Source organism: Chelonia mydas, chromosome 20 (genome assembly GCF_015237465.2).
Source record: "Chelonia mydas isolate rCheMyd1 chromosome 20, rCheMyd1.pri.v2, whole genome shotgun sequence".
In the NCBI taxonomy this organism is placed as follows: domain Eukaryota; kingdom Metazoa; phylum Chordata; order Testudines; family Cheloniidae; genus Chelonia; species Chelonia mydas.
Genome location: NC_051260.2, coordinates 783,577 through 811,164, shown reverse-complemented (window position 1 = coordinate 811,164; position 27,588 = coordinate 783,577). Strand labels below are relative to the sequence as shown.

Here is a 27,588-nt window from a genome sequence, read left to right as displayed (position 1 = left end):
AATGCTGGGTGATAGCATAGTGAGTGTTAAATGTATGCACTGATGACCAGGTTGCCGCTCTGCAGATCTCCTGAATGGGGATCTGGGCCAGGAAAGCTGCTGACTAGGCTTGTGCCCTTGTGAAGTGTACTGTAATAACCGAGGCTGGGACCTTAGCCAGCTTGCAGCGTGTGCGGATGCAGTGTGTGATCCAGGAAGAAATGCATTGGGAAGAGACCGGGAGCCCTTTCATCCGGTCTGCCACCGTAAGAAACAGCTGGTTCCATTTCCTGAAAGGCTTAGTGCGCTCGATGTAGATTAGAAAACTACAGGCTAAAGAAGAAAACTAAGGGAAGCACTTGCAAGGCAAGTGAACGCAGTTCCAATGGCCGTCATGGACGGTAAGAAGGAACTGAAGGGGGGTTGGGTTGGCAGGGTTATATATTGAGCACCATGAAGGCGCCACTGCAGGGGGCTTCAGAGCCAACCCGACGGGAGCTGCTAAGGGAAAACTTTCCAATGACCGTGCACGCGGAGTGCGCACACCCTGATTGGAATCGATGTGAACAATCACTCGAAGAAGAATTTTCCATCTCCCAGCAAGAGACTCAGAAAGGCCTTTTCTCGGCTTAATATTCTATCAATATTGTCTGGGCTGATTGGTGCAGCAGGTCCTCTGGGCCCTCAGCTAGGACACTGCCTCACAGATGGATGTTTTGAATGCACACAAATGCAATTTTCAGAAGCACCTGAGGAACATGGGAGCCTAAAATCCCATTCTGAGAAGGGACTCTAGCACTTCAGAGGCTGAGTCATGTAGGTGCTTTTGAAAATGTTACCTATCATGTTTTAAATACTTTTGTTGTTTTCTATTCCATAAATTATCTTGCTAACATTTCCCTTCTTCTCCTATTCATTTTATCCTTTCAGTGTATTCCTTCAACCAGCTCTCTCTATGTGGGTCTCTATGCTAGTTTGTCCATGTTGAAGGTCTACCCCTTTGATCAACTTACATCTACCCTACACCAAGTTGCTGTCCATATCCCCAAATGTGAGGATCAGCCCTTTTCTTCTGGGTATTGGATCTTCTTTAGCAAAGAGGAATAAAGACAAACTTTATCTAGCCTTGTAAGGTTTTTCTTCACTTGAATTGAAAGTACCTGGAGTTCTACAAAGCTTTGAACAGACCCATTGGCCCGAGCACCCAATATCCAGAGTGTGCATGGATGTCACCAGGTGGCAGCATTGAAAGATTCCACGGGCTGAAATTTCTCCCATTGGTGTCTCATACAAACTATGTGGAGACAGAAGATGTCGCTTCAGCTGGCCTGGAGTCAGGGTATGTTCATTTGTAGCACAAATTCTTTACACTCTACTGAACTCTTTCTATAACTTCCTCAATGTACAGGTCCTTCAGAAAGAGCAATGCTAACACAGCATGAGCCAGAAGATGGAAACCCTTCCTTTGTACGTATCTGTTAAGACCTGTGGTGTAGAAATTCCGCAGTCGCATAGAACAATCCCCAGTAGCTCTGCTTGTCTGGATGGTTCTGTCCTTTTCCCAGTTTTGGAGAGCTATGTACACATGGGATTGAACCCACTTCCTAGTGAGATACATCATCTACTGGACCCTTTTCATGAGCACAGCATTACACCCCCATCCCCACCCCCCAGGTAAAATTTATTTTTCCCAGCCAGAGATCAGAAGCAGAAAATACATACAGCCACAATGAGGAAATCCAGCCAGCACCAGGCGTTGGTGAAGAACTTGACGAATCCGTAAGCACACCACTTCAGCAACATCTCCAGAATGAAAATGTAGGTGAAGACCTTGTCTGCATACTCCAGCATGGTCCGGATGGTCTTTCTCTGTTCTATGTAAATATCCTCAAAGGCCTGGGAAATAATCAAATGTCACTTGTCATTACATAAGACTTGCCACTGAATGTGCAACAAACCAGCAGCTCATTTAAGTGAGGGTAAGCTGCACCAGTGGAAGTCATTTTTTACACCAAGGCAGCACATTTGCACGGATGCAAAGAAGTCTAGTGTAGACAAGCCCATGGAGACAGATTTTCAAAGGAACTCAGCTTCCTTTTAGGCACCTAATGGAGGGACAGTTTTTCAAAAGTGCTCAGCACCCAGTATCTCCTATTGTGATGCTTTTACAGATTTTCAAAACAGCTCAGCTCTCAACGTGCATCTCGTGTGCTGAGCTCTTCTGAAAATCTTTCCATTTATTATGATGCCTAAATGGGAGCTGAGCACTTTAAAAAAAAAAAAAAAAAATCCGGCTCCAGTTATGGGTGCAGAGACCCTCTGAGCAGTCTGGCCAAAGGTACGAAAGAGAAGCTGGAGAAGCACGGGAATTCTGTTGAACTGGAATTTGCAGCTTAAATGTACTGCATTTTTTCATTCACTGTATAGCACAATCCACTAAATACCCAAGAAGCTTATTCTCATCAAAGATCTGGGAAAAAATTAGATGAGGTCTTTCACAAGTAGGAGAACTTCATTCTCCTGAAACATGGCTGCAGCATCAGAACCATGCATCCCAGTTTGCACCCACACAGTGCCTCCAATCTGAAGGTCTCTGTTAGGATATAGATATTCAGGCCTGTCTGTAAAGGCCTATACTCTAAGAATTTTGGTGTATTCTTATCACTTGGCTAGTTATAGAGGTACAAAAGAGAATCAAAATCACTGTCTGCCAGTGTAAGGGCCTTTTCTTACTGTGACAGTCTGAGGCCCTGTGCTTAAGCTAAGGCCTTTGGCTAAGCAGCAGAGGCAGCCATAAGCTAGGAAGCGACCGGTCACCTCCTCACATTCCAAACTAGTCACATTGAAAGAAGGTGCTATTGGGCTGTTAGGAATACAATCCTGTCCTGATAATGCCTATCACCTCCAGAGAAAGGGAAGTGCCTAGAAAATGTAAAAGGAAACAGCATCCTGTCTGGCACAAACTCACTTTATCAATACTGGGATGTGAAATCCTCACTTCTGTATTGTTTTGTCATTATAGTTCCCACTTTGTTATTGTTTGTCTGTATAATCTCTGTCTGGTTCTGTGATTGTTCCTGTCTGCTGTATAATTAATTTTGCTGGGTGTAAACTAATTAAGGTGGTGGGATATAATTGGTTACATAATCATGTTACAATATGTTAGGATTGGTTAGTTAAATTTCAGGAAAATGATTGGTTAAGGTATAGCTAAGCAGAACTCAAGTTTTACTATATAGTCTGCAGTTAATCAGGAAGTAGAGGAGGGGGCCTTGGTGGGAGGGGGTGGGCGTGGGAGAGATGGGAACAGGGAATGGGGGTGGAGAAATTGGAATCATGTTTTGCTAAAGGGGGAAATGGGAACAGGGAATGGGAGTAAGGAAATTGGAATCATGTTTGGCTAAGGGCAGGAATGGGAACAGGGACACAGGTGTAAGGCTCTGTGGTGTCAGAGCTGGGAAGGAGGATACTAACGAAGGAAACTGGAATCATGCTTGCTGGAAGTTCACCCCAATAAACATCGAATTGTTTGCACCTTTGGACTTCGGGTATTGTTGCTCTCTGTTCATGCGAGAAGGACCAGGGAAGTGAGTGGGTGAAGGAATAAGCCCCCTAACAGTCTCCAGGAGCTGAACAAATGTTAAAGAAAGTATTGCTATCCCAACAGCATCATGGGCAAATTAAGGCCCAGAAAGGTGAAGTGGTTTTGCCAATGGTCACTCACTGAGTTTGTGGCAAAGCAAGAATTAGAACTCGGATTTCAAGGCTCCTAGTTTTGCATCTTACTTTAAGTTAGATTGGAAAACCTTCAGGACAGTGACCATGTCTCGCTAGGTTTTTGAATAGCACCTAGCACAAAGGGCCCATTGCAATACAAATCATTAACAATAAATCACAAGTTTATTCTTCATTCCCCAACCTCTCCAAGGAGAGATAGCATTTTCCCACCAAAATGCCCATAAATAGCTCTCAGTACACTAGGAGAAGAGCCCCAGTATAATGTAATTTGGCTTCACAGACTTCCAAAACTCACTTACCAGGGCTCCACTGCTCAGTAGGATCATGAAGATGATGAAAGTCTCGAACCAGTTGTGCTCCACAATCAGAAAACAGGTCTTCCTCAAGATCCACCAGGATTTGCCCAGCCCATCTTCAATACTGACCTGACAGCACTTAAAGCGCTGCACACAACCTGCATGGGGGCAACGCGGAAAGGAGAGAGAGAGAGAGGATTTTTATTGGGGGTGGGAGACAGGATATTGTAAGAACAGAAGGGTCTTTGCATAAAAGTGACTTTGCTCCTCTAAAATCTTAAGCTGGTTGCATTTCAGTTAAAAGTAAAATGTATCCATCCAATCAATCCACCCCTCTTCCAGGTCCTTATGCTAATTCCTGTCACTGTAGTATCTGAATGCCTAGCTTTACATCAGTTTACTAGCAGCCAGTTTAAAATAATTATACTCAGCGAGGCAGCCACAATTCACCAGAAAGCAACAGAGAGAGAACTCAGTGATAAAATCACCTCAAACCATTTAAAATACCTTTGCTATGGGAATTATTCTAACAAATCAGTGGCCACGTATGACTTCATGATGGCTCTGTCAAACATTGTGGCCACAAGTATCCTCACAGCAGCAGCAATAAAACCCAAATTCTCTTGCTTCAAAATCCCTGGTGCCAGCAGCTTTCCCTGAAGGAGAACCTTCCTGAGCTGTTAACAGTCTAGACCGTGGCAACAACACCTGGTCTCCAAAGGCCTAAATCCTGCAAATCCTTAGTGTGACTATAATTTACTCATGTCTGCAGAGCTTTAAGCACCCCTAGCTCTGATCCAGCCCCAGACCTAAACTCTAGGCTAAGCCTACACTAGATATGGGTCACAACACCAACTCAGAGGCCCATATCTACATCTGTGCTTAACTCACCTTCTGTGAAGCATGCATCTGGGTCCAGATATTCTTCTGGTGCTTCCACAGGAACTTCCTCTACCTCTGGCTTTATATCAATGGTGCTGCCCTCAGAAGAGCTAGTATCATCCAGTTTCTTTAACACAAAAATAACCCCCAACAACCACCTCAGTCAGGTAAACCCAAAGATGAATTTTCACAGCAACTCTATATGGGATCTAGCTTCTTAGCAGAGGAAACTAACAATTTGCCCACCAAATCTGCCTCAAAGAACATCTATTTCCTGGCTGTTGCCAGGATGTCTGGGACACTAACTGTGAATCAGGCATTCTGATTAGGATATTTAGTCATCAGTTTTCAAGTCTTAAAGATTGTAGTGCAGATAGGGAATCAAAACTGAACTTTTGCAATTTTTTGTGGGGGTGGGAATCACATTTCAAACCCATCTTTACCCCTTAAAATGCAATGTTATAGTGACTGAATGGCAGTGCATTAACACAACAATTATTACAACAATGATAAACATTTAGGTCATGTGTGACATCTTCCATGTTAGGACCACAAACCACTTTACAGAAGATAGTTACTGAATCCTTAACCACCAACTCCTGTGAACTGATGGTATTCTCCCAGTTTAATGACAGGGAAACTGAGGCAGACAGGTGCTGTTCCTTGCCTAAGATCACATAGGGCAATCTATGACACTGTCAAGAATATAACTCAGATGCCTTGACACCTAGTCCTATGCATCAGCCAGAAAGCTATCTTTCCCCTGTAGCCAAATTTTTTCTTCTTCATTTAATTCACTGCAGGTGACACACCACTGCACTTGATTTTAGCCACAAGGCCAAGAGAAACACATCACTGATGGGAGAATAAAAGCATGTTGATAATGGCTGGGCATTTGAATCTAAGTGTTATCCCTATTTTATAGAGGAGGAGAGTGCAATACAGAGATTAGACTGTAATCTCCTTAAGGGAGGGACTGTCTTCTATTCTGCTCAATTTAATAGAGCTTCTATAGATCTCTGTACTATAATGAATGAATTATGCCCCCCTTGCCCAAGATCACACTGGAACAATCTGTGGAAGAGCTGTCTGTCAGTATCTACTTGCTGCCTCATGTCTTATATTTGGGGTTGTAAGTTCCTTGGGGCAGGGACTGTCTTTTTGTTTTGTGTTTTTATGGGGATTAGCACACTGGGGTCCTGATCTACGACTGGAGCTCCTAGGCATTATCACAGTACAAATTAACAACAAAAGCAGGGAACAGAATTCAGACTCCCCAGCTGCAAAATCCTGTGCCTGAGCCATGAGACCAGCCTTTCTTCCCTTGCAATGCTTCTCTCTCAATAGAGGTTACCTGTAGCTGTGAAATGGACATGTGGTTAAGGCAAATACTGAGCACCCATCCTACCTCCTTGCTGCCATTGGGATCTGTATCGCTGCTGAAGTCTTCTGTATTGAGGTTTTCAAAATCTGACTCACCCACAGCAATGGGTACCCGAACGGTCAGATTGGGGTTATTGATGAAGGACATGTGGTCTTCATCTATGATGTATTTCTCCACACTGCTCCCAATCCCGCTGGTGGTGCCATTGCCATTCTTTTGATAATCAATGTCCCTGTTGATATCAGCCCCTGTGTGGTTAGCGATGCAGTTCACCTTCTTTTCATACAACTCGTCCAAGGGTTTGACCTCATCCGCCTCTCTCTGCTTGAAATGCGCCTGCATGAACTCATGTGCTTTCACCTTGATCCAGGCGATTCCCTGCTTGATGCGAATGACTGCTATTTGCAGGTTGTTCATCTCCCCATCATCATCTGTTGCTGCTAAGTTATCTGCACTGAAAGAGCTCAGCAGCAAAGCCAAGAACAAGTTCAGCACCTGAAGGAGAAGGGATCATGTTTGGCAGAGCTCTGACATTGTGCCGACACATTACAGCAAAGCTGCATATGAGCATTTAGCCACCTGAGCCGCTGACACTAATGGGAGCTGCAGAACAAAATCCACAAGCACCACATTGAAAACCAGTGCTGGTACCCGATAAATCTATTGACAAATCCAGAACTTAAAACACCAAGGCCCCAATCCTGCAATGAGCTCCGTGCATGGGAGCCCTCAGCAGCATGTCACCAGCTTGGAATCAGTGAGGCCTGGTGCCTGTGCAGGGTAGCCCTGCATGCAGCATGCAGGGCTACCCTGCACAGGCACCAGGCCTCACTGATTCCAAGCTGGTGACATGCGTGTCATGCTGGTGACATGCCAAGCTGGTGACATGCGTGTCTGGGGGTCAAGGTATAAAAGCTAGAGATGGGCCCTGAGCTGCCAAGTTCCAAGAGATTTAGATCTAGCATTGTCGTTTGGTCCCATCTCAAACTCAAAGGGAGCCTATTAAAAATAAGGATTCGATCAGTCACCACCGTGGCCTTAGTCTCTGCCCTTGTCTATTTCCAGCCCCTAGAGCAAAGCAAAGAGGACGACTTTCTCTGTCAAGACCCTTTGCTGGCACAAGTCCTTGCAGGGGAAGTCCAGGAGGAGTCTCTTGCTGGCTGCTTTAAGACACGATGAGTGTTTCCACTGGTCTGTCCTTGGTCTTTTCTCTCGCCCCCATCAACTTTTTCATAGAATTTAAGGCAAGAAGGGATCATCATGGTTATCCAGTCTGACCTCCCACATAACAGGCCATGCAATTTCACCCACTGATCTTCATCTAGCCTACACTGTATGACTGAGCTAGAGCACAGTTTTTAGAAAGGAACTTCCCAATCTTGATTTAGAGACTTTAAAAAGCTTTGGAGCCCTTCCCCTGCTTTCCCCTCCTTCCCCTCTATCATTCTGTTTTCGTGCAAAAACTGGGTTTTCTTCTTGTCAGATTCCTTTAGCCCATCATAGCATGTGTGGGTCAATCTCCTTTGACTGATAGTTTTGTACCACTGGCTTTTATAACAGAGTAGCTGGATGCTTTTGTGATGGGCACCCAGTGAGCACCTGATCCTGCAAAGCAATTAAGCATGGAGCTGTCTTATCAAATTCAATAGGATTATTCACATGCTTAAAATTAAGCAAATGCTTAAGTGCTTTGCTGGATTGGAGCATAAATGGGTTAAAGTAGTAAAATAATACTCTGAGGTCACAATGCCATCACCAACAATTTAAATATTAACAGAGATTTCAGGATGAACTGACATTTGAGGGCTAATTTATCCTTTTACCTACTTAATTCATAGTCAGTTTAGGAAGTAATTCTGGATACAACCTCATATATTAAACATAAGGCTGTGGTACAAAATTGTTTAAAAAATTATTTGAAATCTTGTTTTGGATGATTTAAAAATGGGGTTGAGGTCAGGAGGAGTGGGGGGTTGTCTGAAATTTTGTGAAACAGGGTTTGCATTCCAGTATGTGAAAATTCACATTTTTGAATGATTGATGTGAAAACTGATTTTTATCCAAAATTTAAAGTTTTTCTTATTCCATAAAGCAGGACCAGTTTCACCACAAAATCTCAAAGCACTTTATAAACATTTAATTAAACCTCACAGCTGCCCTATGAGGCAGACATGTATTTACTATACCCGTTTTACAAATGGGTAAATGGAGGACCAAATTCTGTTCCCATTTACCCTGGTTTAAATCCAGACTATTCTGGAGTTACAGCAAGGTAAATGAGAGCAGACTTTGAGGGCAGAGAGATTAAAGTCCATATTTTCAAAAGTGGGCTTTAAGGCCCCAATCATGCAACAAAGTACAACTATACACATGCTTAACCTTACAGGATCAGAGCTTAACTTTGGGTGCCCAACTTTAGGGATCTACTGCCGGATTTTCAGAAGCTCTAAGCACCCCCAAGTTCCAACATGCAGCTGCTCCAGACCTCTGAACACAAGCCACAAGGGTCTCTAACGCTGGGCATCCAGAATTAGAGGCCTAAATGATTTGTACCCAAGGCCACACAAAGTCCATGGTAGAACCCAGTCACAGTCCTGTGGTCTCACCACGGCCTCCCCACCCACAAGCAATCAATAAGACAATAAGCAAATCATTTACTGACCACTAAATTCCCGATGACCATGACCATCATGAAGACAATCAAGCACATGGCCTGTCCTGCCACTTCCATGCAATCCCACATAGTCTCAATCCACTCCCCACACAGCACGCGGAAGACAATAAGGAAGGAGTGGAAGAAATCGTGCATGTGCCAGCGGGGTAGCACACACTCCACGTTGATCTTGCAGACACACTCCTTGTAGCTCTTGCCAAAGAGCTGCATGCCCACCACAGCAAAGATGAACACGATGATGGCCAGCACCAAGGTCAGGTTTCCCAAGGCACCCACTGAGTTACCAATGATTTTTATCAGCATGTTCAGAGTGGGCCAGGACTTCGCCAGCTTGAAGACTCTCAGCTACATAAAGAAACCAAAAACAAAGAGATACAAACCACACTTAATCCATCTTCTTCAAAAACAAAAAGACAAATCCAGAGAGAAATTATGGTGACAAGTCCTAGATTCTAAGGGATGCGGAGCTCAGACCTCTACCACTGAAGTCAATGGGAGTGGGCGATGCTCAGCACCTCTCTGAATTTGGCCTTGTATGTTTTGTATTCAATTCCCATCATGCTCCCAAATTAATTTCATGTTTGAAAAGAAAAAAATCAAGTTTCCTTCTTGCTTTGGAAACTCTTGAGAGATGGATGAAATGAGCCACATGAAATCAGGTGCCCAAAGGTTAATATCTTTTTACAAATGCCTTTCAGTCTTCCCTCTGGACAAGAAGGGCCTGATATCCCAGAGTGCTCAGCATTCATAACTGGGGACAGATTTCCAAAGAGCTCATCTTCCAATTAGGCCTCTGAATAATTGGCCAAACTTTCAAAAGCTGAACTTAAGTGTCACAATGAAAGCTGCTGAGCACTGAATTTTTTGGAAAATCTGGCCCCATTTGGGCATGCCTAGCACCAGGCTGAGCATGCTGGGCCACAGCCCTTTCAAACATTTGGCCCTACCGCCAGGGCACAGTTTTAATCCGAGCACCCCTAGCTCTAGATTAAGCTGCTGGAGGCTACTGGTGTTCAATGCTTCTGAAAATCAGGCCCTAACATGCCAATTATCTCACTTTGCTACAGCATAACATACACCCAGACTGGACTGCCTTTTGGTTGTTTGTTTTTAGTCCTCTGGACAACTGAGGACTGCCTCTGAACAAAGTACATGGCCCAGGTTAGAATGGACTTCTTATTTTGTTGTAATGCCAAGCTCAGAACCTTACACTGAAGTGGACCCTTTAAAAGCTATTCTTCCTCTCCCAACGTGCAGCTGAGCTACCTCATGTCTCATGCAATACAGGAGCTGAGTGGAGTCAGTACCCGTCCACTCTCAGTCATTTATGTAGAATGATGGGAGTGGATTGGGGAGGGGGAGTGGCAGAAGACTAAGGCTATGTCTACAGTATGCATCTTTTAGTGACATGGCTGTGCCACTGCGGCCGGGCTGCTAACAGGCGCGCAGTGTAGCTGCTGTTTGCTGTCTCTCCTGCTGACAAAGTGCTGTTCACCCTGGTGCTTGTCGTCGACAAAACTTTTGTCTTTCGGGGGTGTGTGTGTGTTTTTTTACACCTCTGAATGACAAAAGTTTTGTCTTTCACTTGCCAGTGTAGACACAGCCTAAGAAACCTGCCTCAAAAGACAAGGAAGATGCAGCAAAGGACAATTCACAATTACCAGCCACCACTGCACTGCCTGCTAACTGGGGAGCTCCCATTGCTTTGATATGAGGGCCATGCACAGACAGCTTATAGAACTGGGCCCTGAACAGCACTATTAAAATATAAGAGCCCAATCTCATTCCTGGTGAAGCCAACTAGCAACATTCCCCTGGATTTAATTGCAAGCAGGATGAGGTCCTAATTCAGAAGAGCTGTATATAACCCTTATGGCCAGATCCTGTGAGATGACGGACATCAGTGGGACCTGCAGGTGCTCAGCACCTTGCACCTTTTTCAGTTTCTTACACCACAAGCTCTTCAGGGCAGAGTCTGCTTCACCCTTTATGGATGACTAGCACTGAGTGCGTTTACAGACTTCCAGCAACAAACAAACAATAACAAGGGTTCCAGAGTTCAGTTTAAACTTGGTTTAAAGATTGGTAGAATGACACCCATTTTAACTTCAGAAACAAATATTGTGGGGGAGGGAAATACACATCCCACACACAAAAAGGGGTCTTTCAATTAAATTAGCAGCCTCGTGTTTACACTGTAAATTACAGCCTGTCCCACCCCCTATTCATGCTTTGCTTAGTGCATGTTTTGGTCACACTCAACATCTCATGTGTGATTGCACTCAGGCTAGTAAAATATAGGATGCAAACAATAACAGAAACTAGCCTACAACATGTTAAAAAAATTGTCAACATGTGCATTAATTTAATTGCTAATGAAACCACCAATTTCTGCTCAGATATCTATAGACACAATTCAGGCAAGATTATAAAACATAATGTCCTAGAAAATGTTTTCTTTACAAGGCACTAAAGTAGACAAAATCACTGAAAATCAGTATAAATTAAAACTGAAAACCAGAGGCTATTACCAATATAAGCTTTTATAACACAAATGTTTCTCTTTGCAGAGCTTAGTCTCTGAAATTATTATTTTACTGGGTGCCAGTGTTGTTCCAGAAGGACTTTTACCCATTTCGATAATGGTTCATTTAGCAAGTGAAAAAAGTTATTAGCTTTCTGTTATAACAAACAGTGCAATGAATCAGCACTAAGAATTTGGTTGATTTGAAATTTTAAAGAAACTTTACATTTGGATTTTAGTCAGAGGAAAAAACAAGTTTTAAAGTTCTTGTTTTGGAATGGAGCAGAATTTACTCATGAAAATTCAACGATCCGTTTTTAAAATGGAAGTTACTTACTGTACCTGGAGGCTCTTCGAGGTGTGTGGTCCCTACCTGTATTCCATGCATGGGTGTGCCTGAGTCTGGAAATTCTAGCAAGCAATGTCCATTGCCCTGCAGATGCATAGTAGGTCTCCTACTGCTCCAGACCAAGGGTATAAGAGGCAGGGTGAGCAAACACCTGTCCAGATCCTCTTGTTACTGCAAATTCAACAGGATCCAAAGCAGAGGAGGATAATGGAATACAGATAGGGACCAGACATCTCGAACAACCTCCAGTTACAGCAAGTAACCTCCATTTCTTCTTTAAGTGCTGGTCCTTATGTGTTTTCCACACATGGGTGATTGACAAGTAGAGCTCACACTTGGGCAGGGGATGGGGGGAGTGCCTGAAAGCCAGCAGCAAAGATGCTTGCAGTACCATAGACCCCACTGCTGCATCCGCAGTAGAGGCCTGCACTATTGAGTAAGTCTCGCGAACGTGTGGATGGAGCTCCAGATGGCTGCCCTACATATGTCTTGTATTGGGCCCTTCCTGCAGGGATGCTGTAGAGGAGACCTGTGCTCTTGTGGAGTTACCTGTGGCACTGCCAGGAGGAGGGGTGTGTGCTAACGTGTAGCACTCAATGCACCCCAAGACCCACTTAGAGATTCTCTGAGAGGACAGAGCTTGACCTCGCAATCTTTCTGCTATGGAAATAAAAAGTCTTGGTGACTTTCTGATAGGTTTGGTTCTTTGCAGGTAGAATGCCAGGGCACATCAGACATTGAGGCAATGAAGTCTCTTCTCTTTGGCAGAAGCATGGGGGGGTTGGGAAAAAGACAGGTAAGTGAATACTTTGGTTGACATGGAATTCAGGAACAACCTTGGGGAGAAATTTAGGATGTAGGTGAAGGGATACCTTTTCCTTGTGAAAAACTGTATAAGGAGGTCTACCATGATGGCTTCCGGCTCACTGACCCTCCTGCATGAAGTAATAGCCACTAAAAATGCAATTTTCATGGACAGATGAGGCATGGAACATGTCACCAAAGGTTCAAAAGGTGGTCTGGTGAGTGTCGACAGGACGAGATTGAGGTCCCATTGAGATGTAGTTTTTCGAGGCATAGTCCCTGACCATGGGGAGTGTGAGTCCCCAGCCAGGGAAAACAAGCTATGATACCTAACTATACTAACAGGCTAAGAAGTATAAAAACTATTTACAAATCTATTTACTGGTTCTATAAAAAGCTGGGGAAATCTAAGGACACAGGATTCCAGCTCAGGCCCTGCAGTGGTAAGAAGGAACTGGAGAGGTGTTGGCCCACACTGTGTCTTATACCCTTGGTCAGGAGCAAGAGGAGACCTACTGAGCATGTGCAGGCCAATTGACACTGCTGGTTAGCATTTCCAGACTGGGGTGTAAGGTGCGCATGCATATCCATGTGTGGAATACACATAGGAAGCCTTCTGGAAATTTCCACTACATGCATCTGAAGAAGTGGGTATTCACCCACGAAAGCTTATGCTCCAATACGTCTGTTAGTCTATAAGGTGCCACAGGACTCTTTGCCACTTTTACATAGGGAGCAGCACTCAAAGAAAAAAATTTTTTTGAGAGAAACAACAACTCACAACCATAGAATCTCCCCCTCTCCTCCAAACAGAACCAATGAATATTTTTAACCAGAATAACTTATGTAAAAGGTTTTCTAGTAGCTGCAAGACAGGAAACTTCAAAAAGAAATGGGAGAAATATGGAATACCAATCGGAAAGATCGCAGCACTGAAAGCCCTTCCACGTCTGCTAGACCCAGTTCCATTAAACTGAGGGAGACAATAAATCCGTCAAAAATGTTCCAACCTTCTTGGAAATAATAGTAGGGGTCCATGGCTATGAGCTTCAGGAACATTTCTGCTGTGAAAATTCCAGTGAAAACCTGGAGTGGAGAGGAGACAAAAATAGAGCACGCACACACACGCCCACACACAGATACACACACACACAAAGGTTCTCCTTAGTTTGGTTTCAGACAGTCGATATACATCTCAAAGATAGGTTAACAGTGAACTAAGAATGGGGACCCTGCAATGCTCCTTGTACCAGTTCAAATGCACAGCCTGGGCAAGGTCATGGGCTTGCGTACAACGGGTTATTCCCTCCACTGGTATAGCTGCGCTGGTGCAACCCTTACTGGCTTCCCTGGTAATCACTCTCCTATCAAGACCTTACAGACAAATTTTCAGAAGTGATTGAAACTTCAGGGTCTCCAGCTGTGGTTCACCCTGGTCCCACACCGGTGAAGTCCATATGAGCTTTGCCATCACTTTCAGTGGTCACAGGATCATGGCCTGAGGCAGGTACAGCTAGACCCTCCGCTGGTATAAGCCAGCACAGCTCCACTGATTTCAGTTATGTTCATCAGGCCCCAAAAGTGCTGAGCATCTACAGCTCACAGGGACTGCAGTTGGAGAAGCAGGTGCACAGTGCCTCTGAGAGTCACCTGTGAAAATATCAGCCTAGCAAGTATTTGGGTGTGAGCCTGAGAGATGCCAGGCACCCACAAACCCTACTGATCTTCACATGAGCTGCAGAAGGAACTCTGCGCCTGCTCTGGATCTGTGCCCTTTTAGAGTGAAGAATCACTTCGTACAGTGCAGGGCAAAGTCATGTGACCACGGTGCAAAACCTGAGTAAAAGGGCCTTTTGGGCAGGATACTGTACTCCTCCCTCTGAAGAGCACAGACACCCCCCATGCTCCCTGGTTGCTACAGCAGCCTTCGGGCCACAGAGGCCTCTGCAGAGCATGTGCTCTCCATCAGTTTTGGGCATTAGTCAGTGGATCCGCAGAGCGGAGGATCCACTGGGCTTCCTTTTGCTTCTTCCCATCCTCAACCCCTGCACTGACCAGAAAGATTGCTCATTGCACCGCCCATGAGCAGCTGAATCGCTCCGTTTGGGGACCTTTGTGCCCACTGGAGAACGGCAGAGAATTAGTCATTAGCCCTGTGCTCTGACCTCTGGCCTGCAGCATTACTGGATCTCCCCTGCTCCTTCATCTCCTCCTGAAGCAACCCCCTTCTTACCTTACTGATATGGGCCCTGCACGGAAAGTCACTTAACCTGGAAGCCATTTCACCCACCATGTGGGCAGTCCACACTACAGCTGTGACCCTAGTAATGTTTGCTTCCCAGAGGAAACATCTCCCTCATGGAATTCTGGTAGTAAGGCAGTAACTTAAGGCAGTAATTATTCATGGTAAGTCATGGCCCCTTCTCTGCTAATTGCAGATACATTGCAGTTTAAGCCATTCCTTTGGCAGCAGGATGGCTAATTATTAGCCAGCAACATGACTGCCCACAACACTGCTGTAGGGAGAGGGGAACTAACAGGAGACAGTCTAAATCACAAGGAGAGAAAGATGACATTCGGGAGTAAATAAGAGATTGCAGCTAGCATCTAACAGCACCCCTATCTCCCAACACCACAAACAAGAATGTGAAACCACACACAAGTGCACACGGTTAAAAAAAGGGTGGTGCGCTCCGGTCTAATTATAAAAATATCTAACTCATGTAGCGCTTTTCATCAGTAGATCTCAAAACACTTTGCAAAGGAGGTCAGCATCATTATTCCCATTTTACAGATGGGGAAACTGAGGCACAGAGAACTAACTTTCCCAAGGTCACACAGCAAGCCAGTGGCAGAGCTGGGAACAGGACCCAGGTTTCCTGAGTCCCAGGCCAGTGCTCTCTCCTCTAGAAGGCACACGGCCTCCTTCTGATGAGCTGAAGTGTGTTCATCATGCCAAAGAGACACCTTACCACTCCCCTCCTGGACCTCACGCCTGCTGAGAGGAGAGATCCCTCTCAGTGATACAGGGTCGTGTCCCCTGCACTCCCTCTCCAGCTCATCTAGTGCTTTGTAGGCCCTGTTCTACATCCACTGAAGCCAGTGTGAAAGACTTCCATTGACCTGAGTGGGCACTGAATCAGTCCCCCACCTGCATCTGCATTGTAGAGGATCTTGCCACTTATTTCAGGCAGTGCCCAGATGTCTGGGAAAACACACAGACCTTCTAAAAGGATTTGCAAGGATCTGTACACAGAAGGGTGACATGACACTATTGATAGCTAGTTCATTTACCCTTACTGTTATTTATTTGTATTATTGTAAACGTGAATCTGCTTGTCACTGTTAACACGAAGCCTCAGAGTTTTACGAACAGTCTGTACCCCCTACAACATGTTTTCCCAAAGCACTCTTACCAGATTTCCTACAGTCAGAACATCTTGAAACTCAGGGGTCATGGGATGGTGTTCCATCGCCATGAAGACAGTGTTCAGCACAATACAGATGGTAATGGCCAGGTCAACAAAGGGATCCATGACAATCATGTTCACTATCTCCTTCAGCTTGATCCAGTGTGGGTGGCACTCCCAGATCAGGAAGGTGTTGGCAAATTTGTACCAACAGGGGGGGCACTTCCTCTGGGATTCTTCCAACTCTGCAGTTACAAAACAAAATAGCAAAGAATCAGGTCTTGTCCTCCTCGATCTGCCTTAATCTGTTAACATGGCTCCAGTATCATTTCACGGCTCCCCTTGGGGGTGTTGAATCCACCTTGCGTCTTTGCTTATACTTTGCTTTAAGCTCTTTGGTGCAGAGTCTCTTTGCTGTATGTTTGTACTGTCCCCAATACTATGGGGCAGGGGCCTCTAGGTGATCCCATAATACAAATTACAACAACGATAATGGATCTCATAACTGTTTTACCCAAGAGCCCAACCTGTGGGTTTAGGATGTGATTCAACAATCACTGCAGTTAACGGGACTCCATCTACTGGACTTCACACATCGGGCCCTCAGACCTCACCTATATTCAAAGTTGCACCAGTTTACCTAAAGATGCCATTTTAAACTATGCAATACAGTGGTGTGGACACACTTAGTAAAGAATCAATTTGGGATAAACTGGTACAAGCCTGGTTAAAATGAATGTTGTCCATTTAGAGAAAGCCACCATGAACGCAACACCCGTGACTTAAGTGGCTTTATTTATTTAAGATATTTTTACATTTCTCCTGGAAACTTAGGTTGCTTTTTGCCCATTCTTTGGCCTCCGGTTATTCTATCTAAGCTTCACACAACTGTCCAAGGTGGTCGTTGTATTTTTGCTTGGGAAGAGAGAGATGCTTTGGTGGACTTCTCCAACTCCAATTTGTTTTTTGGTTACTAAGAATATGGTTGCCTTGGTTTTCTGAAAGTTTAAAAAAGGACCACAGCACTGGAGCTGTAGGAGTTTGTGCGGGAGGAAAGCCACACAGAAACCTTGCTCTATTTTCAAAGTATATATAATTTTCATATATATTATTACAGGATCCTGTAAGAATCAGAGAACACCCCCCCACACACGTCTGTCATTCTCAAACTCTTACAGCCTCTTGCATAATATATTTGGAAATCAGAGTCATTTGCTCATCTCGATCTACTGTTTATTTCAGCATTTGTCACAAGGAGGTCACTCTCTATTGACAGCTGACATAGCCAAGATCTCAATGCAGTTCAGATCTCTCTATTCTTGGGCTTCAGGCAAAGGAGACTTTCTCCATTCCCCATTTGTGCAGAACACCTATACATTCAGATTGAGTGACAACTATAGTTTTCCTTTTGCATATTGTTATTGGAACCAGAACATACACCAGTTGTTTTTACTCCCCCGCACCTGGGAGTATGAGAGTCTTTGCACCTAAATCTGCACCTCTTCAAACAAAATGCACAAGTACTTCTCCAGTGCTTAATTTGTAATGAAAGAGATGCCAGGGCTATGAACTGCCAAGCCTAGAGGTGCCAGGGCTCAGCCCTGGCAAGCCGTGGCACAAAGTAAGCACTGTACTTCTCTAAGGGAGGAATCACCACTAAGTTAAGCATCAATTCTTTGGTGCCTTCACAGCAGCTCAGCAGAAAAATCCACTTGCCTCCCTCTGCTCCGACCACCAACCTCTCTGGCTCTTGTGGTTTCATCTCTGCTAAACACAGCACAAAAACCACCTTTTCCATGGCTGCCTACAAGTAGTTGTGTTGCCCAGATTCCCTCCTTTAATGTCTTTCCACCAATCTCCTTAAGGTGATATACATTGTTGTACGGTAATAGCAGTGTGTTGCATTGTTCTAAAGGGGAATTAATACAGCTGTGTAAAATGCTTAGTGCTTTCTCTCTCAGTCTGGAGTTTGTTACAAAGCCCAGTTCACAAGACTGAGCCATGGCTCAACAGAACATGGAGGAATTTGTGGTTCTGAGTAGAAGCCAGGCAGAACTCCAGTTCCACACATCTCCCACCCAAAACACTGAGGTTTCAGTTGAGGGAAGGTTTGAAAATTATCATATGAATCCAAACAAGGGGGGAAAAGAACCACAACCCCCAAAACTGTCACACTGATACAGTAACAAACACATTGCTGCATGAGTCAAACTGGATGCAGAAACAACAGGGATCAAACCCACCACATTCAACTCCATAACACATCAGCCAAGGGGAGAATCTCCTTCTAGTTACCAGCAATAGGTCTTCTAGTTTCTCCAAGGCAGCCAAGGCGTCATTAGGCACACACATAAATACAGACATACACACTAAATTACATGGCATTGTGCACACCTTCTACAAGGGTATTAGTTAAAACAGTCATTATACTGTTGGTTCGATCCTTTCTTCCATAGGATGCATTCAGTTGATCCATTGAGACCAAGAGAGACCCGGTAGGTTTCTTTTTAATTTCCACCTCGGTAGTACCCTGCAAAATTCACATGTCTAATTAGAACAGACTCTTGATCCGTCTGAAACTCTGCATATTGTCACGTTAGATAGATAGCATGCACCCAAGGGAGAAAATAAAATGGGGGTTTTCCATACTGACGTCATTCCTTATGCACGAGCCTGGTGCGTTTATCTTACGTAACACTATGGACGCTGCTTCCGCAGGCTGCAGCAGTAGTTTGCACTGCTTAAAAAAATGTGGTTACTGGAAGCTTAGTATTTCCGATATATTCTTAATGCAGAGTATTTGCATATTTAAGACCAACCAAAAGGAGAGTTTTAAAAATTTGGCAATTTCTGCATAGTCCTTTGCTCTGCAAGAAGCCTAATTTAAATCAATAGGAGGAAGGGTAGATTGTTGCTAATGTACTAACGGGGACACAGGAGATCTTGGGTCAGCTCCCACCTCTGCCACAGACTCCCTGTGTGACTTAGCTAGTCACTTAAAAATAGTCCTGCCTTTCTACCACCTTTGTCTGCCCCATCTATTTAGACTGTAAACTCTTTGGGGCAGAGTCCAGCCCATAGAAAACAATGTGAGCTGCTGGTAATTAAGGACAGACTACAGTGTGAGAGCCCAGCGCTCTCAACTCCCATTCAAGTCGACAGCCAAAATCTGGATTTTGTTATACAAGACAGATGTAATCATTTCTTAGGCTTTGCTCTAGTAAAGGATTAATCGTACCCAATGGTAGCAAATCTAGGCCCAGAGATCTGTGTGTGCTACCAACGGTTTATTGCTTCGCCCTCGATAGAGGAGTCTGCCATCAGTTGCTCGTGAAAAGAACACATGTGCCTTAAACAGCCTTTTGTCTCCCTTTCTTAAGGAAATGAGATACTTACTCTATGAATGACTAAGGTATCCTGCATAACCCATGTGATTCCTCAGTGGTCACGATGGCTAATTGGTATTTGCACTGTTTAACTACAGGTATAGCCAGTTATCAAAAAGAACTGCCAAGTAACCAGTGTATCCAGTATCACATAATACAGAAGTCTCTCTTCAGGTGTCTTTCATGCATTCATCATGCTAATTACAGTTTCTAATATTTCCATGCTGTGTTAGAAAGAGAACAAAATATTCAAACTACACATTATATTAACATGCTAACTGGGGAAGAAGGTAGGAACTAAAGTTTAACGTAACTAAAGAAGGGTCAATAAAGTCTCAAGGATGAATCAAGGATTAGAGGGTATTAATTCAGGTTGCAAAAATTAAAAAAAAACTGCTTGGAATTTACACACACACTAGCTGGATTTCCCCCACAAGCTATTTTTTTTAGACAGCTCACAAATGATCTTGCTACCCTTTCTTTTTATCGAAGGCCAAACAATCCCTTCTAACTAGCACATAATAGTACAGGCTCTCTCTGGCTTTCTAGACTAACTTGTTTTGTTGGCATATTTTTAAATGAATTTTTTGACTGAAGTTCATTCAACCCTTTTGTTTTAAAAGGTCACTGTCAAGAGAAAAATCAGATATTAAAAAAACTACAAAGAAAAAGAAAAAATTATTTTCCTCCATTGTGTTAAAAATTTCCCTTGTGGAAAATTCCTGTAGAATTTGAGGGAGATTAAATCAATATGATTCAATAGATATCACCCTAAACAATTTATAGACTGTAAAGGCCCTGATTTGGCAACCTGAGCCAAACTGATGTACAGCAGTGTGCATGACTGCATAGATCCATATGCATAAATCAGATTGCCGGATTGGGGCCTGATAATTATATTATCCTCTAGGCTTCCATAAGATGGCTTTTAAAATTCTATCGTAAGTTTGTCTCTGTTAAATTCTATAGGATTTCACACAGAAGGATGAGATGATTACAATGGAAGGATTTTAAAAATTAAATTGAGTTTACTTCCCAACCATCTAAACTGATGGTTTCATTTCATTCAACTTGGGCAGTGAAACTAGACTGGTCAGAGTCTCTGCTCTGTTTATAGTCAGTTTCACCACCTGTTTCCCATGCACTAGTGCCATGCTGAGAAAGTTTAAATCTAAAATGACACTGTTTTCACTGAAATTATTTTCTTAATTCCATTAAAACATTTCTTCCTTACTAGATTTTGTAATATATATTACAAAAAAGAACAAAACCTATATTTGGAATTAAATTTCTTGTCAGTGTTCCCTTTTAAGCTTCATATTTCACCTAGATCCCCCTTCTCATAGGTCTGGTCTTCCCCAAAGCTGTCACTCCTGGTGCCTGATTTGGTTCCTTGTTTGAAATTGCTCTCTCACACTCTCCTCCCTTCGCTTCCAAGACCCAAATCCTGCAAGCTGATCCAGGCAGGAGGGTGGCTCCACTTACACTCCAAAGGAGTTCCATGAACTTCAGTGGGTAAGGAAGTAAGACTTTGTTCCATCTAGACCTGACTGCAGGATCGTGGCCTTCGAACGTAAAAATTCTCTGCCTGTTTACATTTGTTTTTAAAATTATTCCTCCATAAAGGAATTTTTTTTAAATTTGGTGGGAGAAACTTTCCAGCAAATCTTGGTCTATTTCCCCTCCCACACCTCTTAAATAAATTGTTCCTAAGAATTGCCATTACTAATGGCAGGTTTATTGTTATATCCTTCATGAAAATCTCAATTCCAAGCCTTTTTTTCTCCCCCAGGAAGCCAGGAGGAGGATGTGGGTCAGTAGGTTACTCAAGAAGAAAGGAAGGGGGTAACTGAAGCATGGCAGTCTTTGAATCCAATACAGACTATATAGTCTGCGGTTAGACAAACCAATTTTCATTCCATCAGGGTTTCCATTTGGCTTGGAGGGCGGCATACAGGAAAGCAGAAAAGGGCAGACCGCCATGCCTAGACTATCTACTCATTGACTTCCTTACACTGTCGTCAGTAGCTGCCTTATCTATTTTCACCTCAGGCAGAAGGCGTCCCACGGGCCTATTAGATGCCGGGCCGCCAATAAGGGACACCACGCCATTACAATCCACTGTGCTGTTCCTTTTCACGTTCCGGCGGATGCTGGGGAAGATCCGTGAGGACCGGCTGCCCTGGCTGTAGCCACTGTAGCCACTGTAGCTGCTTCTCCGTTCCCGGCCACGGAAGGGGACGAAAAGGGAGTCTCTCCTGCCTTCACTCTCCTCCACCGTGCTGTGCTCATCATCAGCAAACTCGTTCTCGGAGCCGGGATCGCGGAAGCGCCCTCGGAAGCTGAAGATGCTGCTCTTGCTGTCGTGCCGGGAGAGGAAAGGGGAGCCTGGGATGCTGAGAAGGGACTGGGAGGGAGAAAAGAGCGAACAGTGACGGCGTGAATGGCAGAGAGAAAAGCAAAGCGATCTCACAGAAGGCCACGCTCATCCCTGGATCTAGGGCCACCCATTTACACTGGACAAGTCAGTGCAATTGTCTGTTTGGTCCAAGTGGCCTCACTACTGTTCCGAAAGGGTAGTTACCTGCATTCCATAAACCACATCACTTGAACTGAAAGCTCTTTGGGACAGAGCGTGCCTTTTTGTTCTGGTCTGTACAGTGCCCAGCATTGAATCACAGAACTGGAAGGGACCTTGAGAGGTCATCTAGTCCAGTCCCCTGCACTCACGGCAGGACTAATTATCTAGACCATCCCTGACAGGAGTTTGTCCAACCTGCTCTTAAAAATCCCCAATGATGGAGATTCCACAACCACCCTAGGCAATTTATTTCAGTGCTTAACCAGTCTGACAGTTAGGAAGTTTTTCCTAATGTCCAACCTAAACCGCCCTTGCTGCAATTTAAGCCCGTTGCTTCTTGTCCTATCCTCAGAAGTCACGAAGAACAATTTTTCTCCCTCCTCCTTGTAACAACCTTTTATGTATTTGAAAACTGTTCTCATGTCCCCTCTCAGGCTTCTCTTTTCCAGACTAAACAAACCCAATTTTTTCAATCTTCCCTCATAGGTCATGTTTTCTAGACCTTTAATCATTTTTGTTGCTCTTCTCTGGACTCTCTCCAACTTGTCCACATCTTTCCTGAAATGTGGCACCCAGAAATGGACACAATACTACAGTTGAGGCCTAATCAGCACAGAGTAGAGCAGAAGAATTGCTTCTCGTGTCTTGCTTACAACACTCTTGCTAATACATCCCAGAACGATGTTTGCTTTTTTTGCAACAGCGTTACACTGTTGACTCATATTTAGCTTGTGATCCATTATGACCCCCAGCTCCCTTTCTGCAGTACTCCTTCCTAGGCAGTCATTTCCCATTTTGTATGTGTGCACCTGACTGTTCCTTCCTAAGTGGAGTACTTTGCATTTGTCCTTACTGAATTTCATCCTATTTAGTTCAGACCGTTTCTCCAGTTTGTCCAGATCATTTTGAATTTTAATCCTATCCTCCAAAGCATTTGCAACTCCTGCCAGCTTAATATTATCCGCAAACTTTATAAGTGTACTCTGTATGCCATTATCTAAATCACTGATGAAGATATTGAACAGAACCAGACCCAGAACCGATCCCTGCGGGAACCCACTCGTTATGCCCCTCCAGCATGACTGTGAACCACTGATAACGATAACGATTTTCCAACTAGTTATGCACCCATCTTATAGTAGCTCCATCTAGGTTGTATTTCCCTAGTTTGTTTATGAGACAGTCATGCGAGACAGTATCAAAAGCCTTACTGAAGTCAAGATATAGCACATCTACCGCTTCCTCCCTAACCACAAGGCTTGTTACCCTGCCAAAGAAAGCTATCAGGTTGGTTTGACACGATCTGTTCTTGACAAATCCATGCTGACTGTTACTTATCACCTTATGAGCTTCTAGGTGTTTGCAAACTGATTGCTTAATTATTTTGCTCCATTATCTTTCCAGGTACAAAAGTTGATCTGACTGGTCTGTAATTCCCCGGGTTGTCCTTATTTCCCTTTTTATAGATGGAAACTATATTTGCCCTTTTCCAATCTCCTGGAATGTCTCCCGTCTTCCATGACTTTTCAAAGATAATTGCTAATGATGGGGTCTTGACCCTGATCCAGGTCGATAGGTGCTGTTGTAATACAGATACAAATCACAATCACAGCTAGATCCTTGGGAGCAGGCTCAGCAAAGAGGCCAAGGAATGAACAGGCCATGGAGACTGCACTCCCCTAAAGGGGGCTGCTAAAACCAAGGTTGAACCATATCTGGGTGGCAGTGTGGGAGACAGCATCCCCAGCTGGTGCCTTTGTGCTGGGCTTTAGGGGAGGACTTTCCTCCCTTTGGTCCTCAATCCAGCACTTTTAATATACAAAGAAAATTTTAGGAAAAATGATCGAACCCAAGCATGTTGAGTAAATTTTTCAAAAGGACCTCAGTAACCTAGAAGCCTTAGTTCCATTTTCAAAAGCGACCTGGCACTTATGCGCATAAGTCTAATTGAAAGTCACCTGTGTAACTGCCCTGACTTCAGAGTTATTCCTGATTTCCACTAGGCTCACAGGGACACTCAGGACTTGTTGTGTAAGCAAACACTACAAGATTGGGCCCTAAGTTTCCTCCTGATCCATAATCACCTTGATTATCATACACATTGTGAAGAGCGTGGTCACTTTGGATGGGCTATTACCAGCAGGAGAGTGAGTTTGTGTGGGGGGGCGGAGGGTGAGAAAACCTGGATTTGTGCTGGAAATGGCCCAACTTGATGATCACTTTAGATAAGCTATTACCAGCAGGAGAGTGGGGTGGGAGGAGGTATTGTTTCATGGTCTCTGTGTATATAATGTCTTCTGCAGTTTCCACAGTATGCATCCGATGAAGTCAGCTGTAGCTCACGAAAGCTCATGCTCAAATAAATTGGTTAGTCTCTAAGGTGCCACAAGTACTCCTTTTCTTTTTGCGAATACAGACTAACACAGCTGTTACTCTGAAAAGGAACGGAAAGATTCCCTTGGATTGCAAAGGGCAAAGGATGAGGCCCCAAGACAGGAAATGTGACTCTTAATAATGCAAAGGAATGTTACCTGATTCATGATGGAAAATTTCCTTCCCAGCCTGTTGTCTGGCAGCCTAAAAGCTTTTCTCCTCATTCCATCCTCCGATTCAGACTTGAACACCTTCTCGTTGTCACCCTTCTCCTCTCCTTCCAAGAGCTCCTTCTGCTTCCGTTTCTTCCTCCTGTTCCGCCGCTCCTTGTCACTCTTAGAGCTGAGTTTGGAAATCTCAGAAGAGCTCTGAGACACCCTCCCCCTGCCATCATCCTCCACAGCATCTTCTGAGACCGTCCCTGCCGAAGTGACCATGGCAGCAGCCTGAGGGGAAAGGGACAAAACTAATTTGTTCCTTATTTAGTGGACAGGGAAAGGAAGTGGGTAAGACAGAAAAATGACAGTCATCTCGCAGAGGCAGTGGAGTGGAATGGTTACAGCATGGGGGGCTGAGCTAGGAATCCACATCTCTCTTTCCTGCTCTGGGAAGTTGTGTGGTCTAATGCTTAGCGCACCGGATCAGGACACCAGACTCCTAAGTTCTGCTTCCTCCTCAAAATGGGGATTTTGTGCAAATGGTTAGAACACAGGACTGGGATCCAGAGCTTGTGGGTTCTGCTGCAGACTCCCCTTGGTTCAAGTAACTTCACTTCTTTGTCCCTCAGTTTAGTCCTCTCTCTGATGAGTAGAAATAATATTTATCTGCCTTAAATGAGTGTGGCAAGGCTCAGCTAGAACAGAGAGCTGTTCTGACATTCTCTGGTGAAAGATGCTTTAACCAGTGCAATGCAAATAATAGAACGAATCTCTGGCTTTCTAAGAACTTTGCAATTACCATTGTGCTATCCACCTGGACTGTCACAGAGGTAGCAGAGACAGAACCCAGGTCGTCTTGCAACAAAAACGCAGGCCACTGCCACTTTAGCTAAAGGAGAAACTCCGTAAAAAATGTTAGCAATATGTTGGGCATAGGAACACAGGGTGAGCAATTCTAATTCCATCCAACAGAGCGCAGTGAGGCCCAGACACTCCACCCAGTTCATTACTGTATTTTCATAATTTTATATGACTCTGTTTTGTAATTAATGGTTCAGAAAAAAAATTATAACAACCTAAAAAAAAAGTATTAATCAAAACTGTAACCTGCGCATCTTCCTGCTGCCTTTTCAGCTGTTCCAACATGGCCTTGAATTCTGCTTCCTTTTGCTCCGCTTCCTCCAGCGTGGCCTGGTTCTGCTCCTCATAAGCCATGGCTACCACAGCCAAGATCAGATTGACCAGATAGAATGAACCCACAAAGATAACCAGGACAAAGAATATCATGTACGTTTTTCCTGCTGCTCGCAAGGTCTGAAAAAGAGACAGCAATTTCCCTATCACTTTGATTCAGAAGAGACTGTCTACAATATGGATCTGAGCAGCCAATCACAGTTCTCCTGATGGATGATTCTAAAGAAAAATACATCGGTACCATACATACGAAGTGTTATCTAATTTTTTAGCAGGATCCATTCCAAAGAATTAGGATACACAGCACACCCAACAACCTTGGGCCCCAAGCAGTGAAATGACTCTTCTCCTTCCTTTAAGGACAAACCTGATGCTATGTCAGGCAAGAGTAAAGGTTGTAAATCTGACCAAAGGATGGAAGTTTTCAGGGATTCAGAAATACAGTATGAAACTCAATGCCAAGCACAGAGATTCTTTTGAAACAATGCTGGTTCAGCATGATGCCAACCTGCTAGAGAAGTCTGAATTGTTCTTAGACAACATGGATACACTTTACCCTTCAAAGCACCTGGATGCCCTGTGTTATACTACAAGAGTATCAGCAAAGCTCAGGTGCGCAGCATATGCACAACGTACAGTATGACAATTCTGCAGCATTCACCACAGAATCTTAGTTAGAAGATTTAGCAAAACAGAACAGCCTCCAGGCTGAAAACAGTCAAGAATGCTACATGCGCTCTCCCTGGTGCCATTCTTCCCCTCCTTAAAAATACAACTCCTCCTAAGTCACACAACCATACACTTGTGGGTGGCTCCCTCAGACCCTTAAAAAACTCCCCATCCTCCCACAAATGTGTATGAAATTACAGGCAACAAAACATTGGAAGCAAAAGAGAAGCAATGCATTTACTTACTAACTGATACAAGTTTTCCCAAAAATCCTGAGTCATAAGGCGAAATAAGGCTAGGAAAGCCCAGCTGAAAGTGTCAAAGCTTGTGTAGCCATAGTTTGGATTCCTTCCTGCTTTCATGCATGTGTAACCCTCTGGACATTGGCTGCAGAAAAGATGAAAGCAGTTTCAGGGTATCAATATTGTAAGAGCCATAAGGACAGATGAACAGGAGGCTTGTTGCCAAAGGCTGTGATGACTTTCACAGCAGCAAGGTGCAACATTTCATATGTGCTTTATTTTCATGGGGACGAAGCGGTTGGCAAAAAAACAGGGCAGTTGACAACCATGGAGACAGAAGCCCTTATCCACAGAATGCAGCAGTACAAGGTTATTCATATTGCCTGACCAAACCTGAGCTGGACGGGCTAGCTACAAGGGTAAGAGCCTACTACAATCTTCATACCCACTGGTAACCTGAACAAAAGCCCCCTTGAGCCAATTGGAGTTTTTCCATGTTCTTCAGTGGGCTTTGGATCAGCCCTCAATCCTTGGCCTTGCTGCAGGCCAGCCAGTGTCAATTGTGGTGATGGTAGGTGATGTGACATGGACCTACCATTGGGATCTAGATTAAGAACCACCAACTTACTTAACATTGACCAACGAATGGCCATCACAAGGTAAGAACAGTTACTACTGACCAAGGCTGGATTGGAACCAGCAATCTAAAAGTGAAAAGCTCTAGATCTCATTCCCAGCCATCCTGAGCCTTTCAGGCCTCCTGAATAATCTAAAATGACTTGAGGTTGAAATTCAAGGACCCCATAAATTCATTTTCTTGTTCTCTTGCTTTTATACCAATCAAGTTTTCTATTGTGACCCCAATTAACCAGCAACTATAAGTTTTTGACTAAACAGAATTAATTTACTAATGCTAATGGAAATACCATTATCTGTATTTACAGC

General features: G+C 44.1%; 1 protein-coding gene across 9 annotated transcripts in view; it reads right to left on the bottom strand.

The window, feature by feature from the left end:
* Positions 1–27,588, bottom strand: part of SCN8A (sodium voltage-gated channel alpha subunit 8) — a 114,956-nt gene that overhangs the window by 23,482 nt on the left and 63,886 nt on the right. For 5 of the 9 annotated variants that reach the window (XM_043533205.1, XM_043533204.1, XM_043533199.1 and 2 more), the window contains 12 exons: positions 26,647–26,788; positions 25,646–25,852; positions 24,539–24,826; positions 21,441–21,833; positions 18,435–18,570; positions 16,047–16,285; positions 13,543–13,716; positions 8,942–9,298; positions 6,304–6,774; positions 4,905–5,022; positions 4,017–4,171; positions 1,702–1,875 (listed from right to left, as the gene is read on the bottom strand). In XM_043533205.1, the coding sequence (XP_043389140.1) occupies positions 1,702–1,875; positions 4,017–4,171; positions 4,905–5,022; positions 6,304–6,774; positions 8,942–9,298; positions 13,543–13,716; positions 16,047–16,285; positions 18,435–18,570; positions 21,441–21,833; positions 24,539–24,826; positions 25,646–25,852; positions 26,647–26,788 (2,854 nt within the window). The remainder of the gene's footprint in view (positions 1–1,701; positions 1,876–4,016; positions 4,172–4,904; positions 5,023–6,303; positions 6,775–8,941; positions 9,299–13,542; positions 13,717–16,046; positions 16,286–18,434; positions 18,571–21,440; positions 21,834–24,538; positions 24,827–25,645; positions 25,853–26,646; positions 26,789–27,588) is intronic. The other 4 variants (XM_037884003.2, XM_043533203.1, XM_043533200.1 and 1 more) reach the window with 1 other exon arrangement.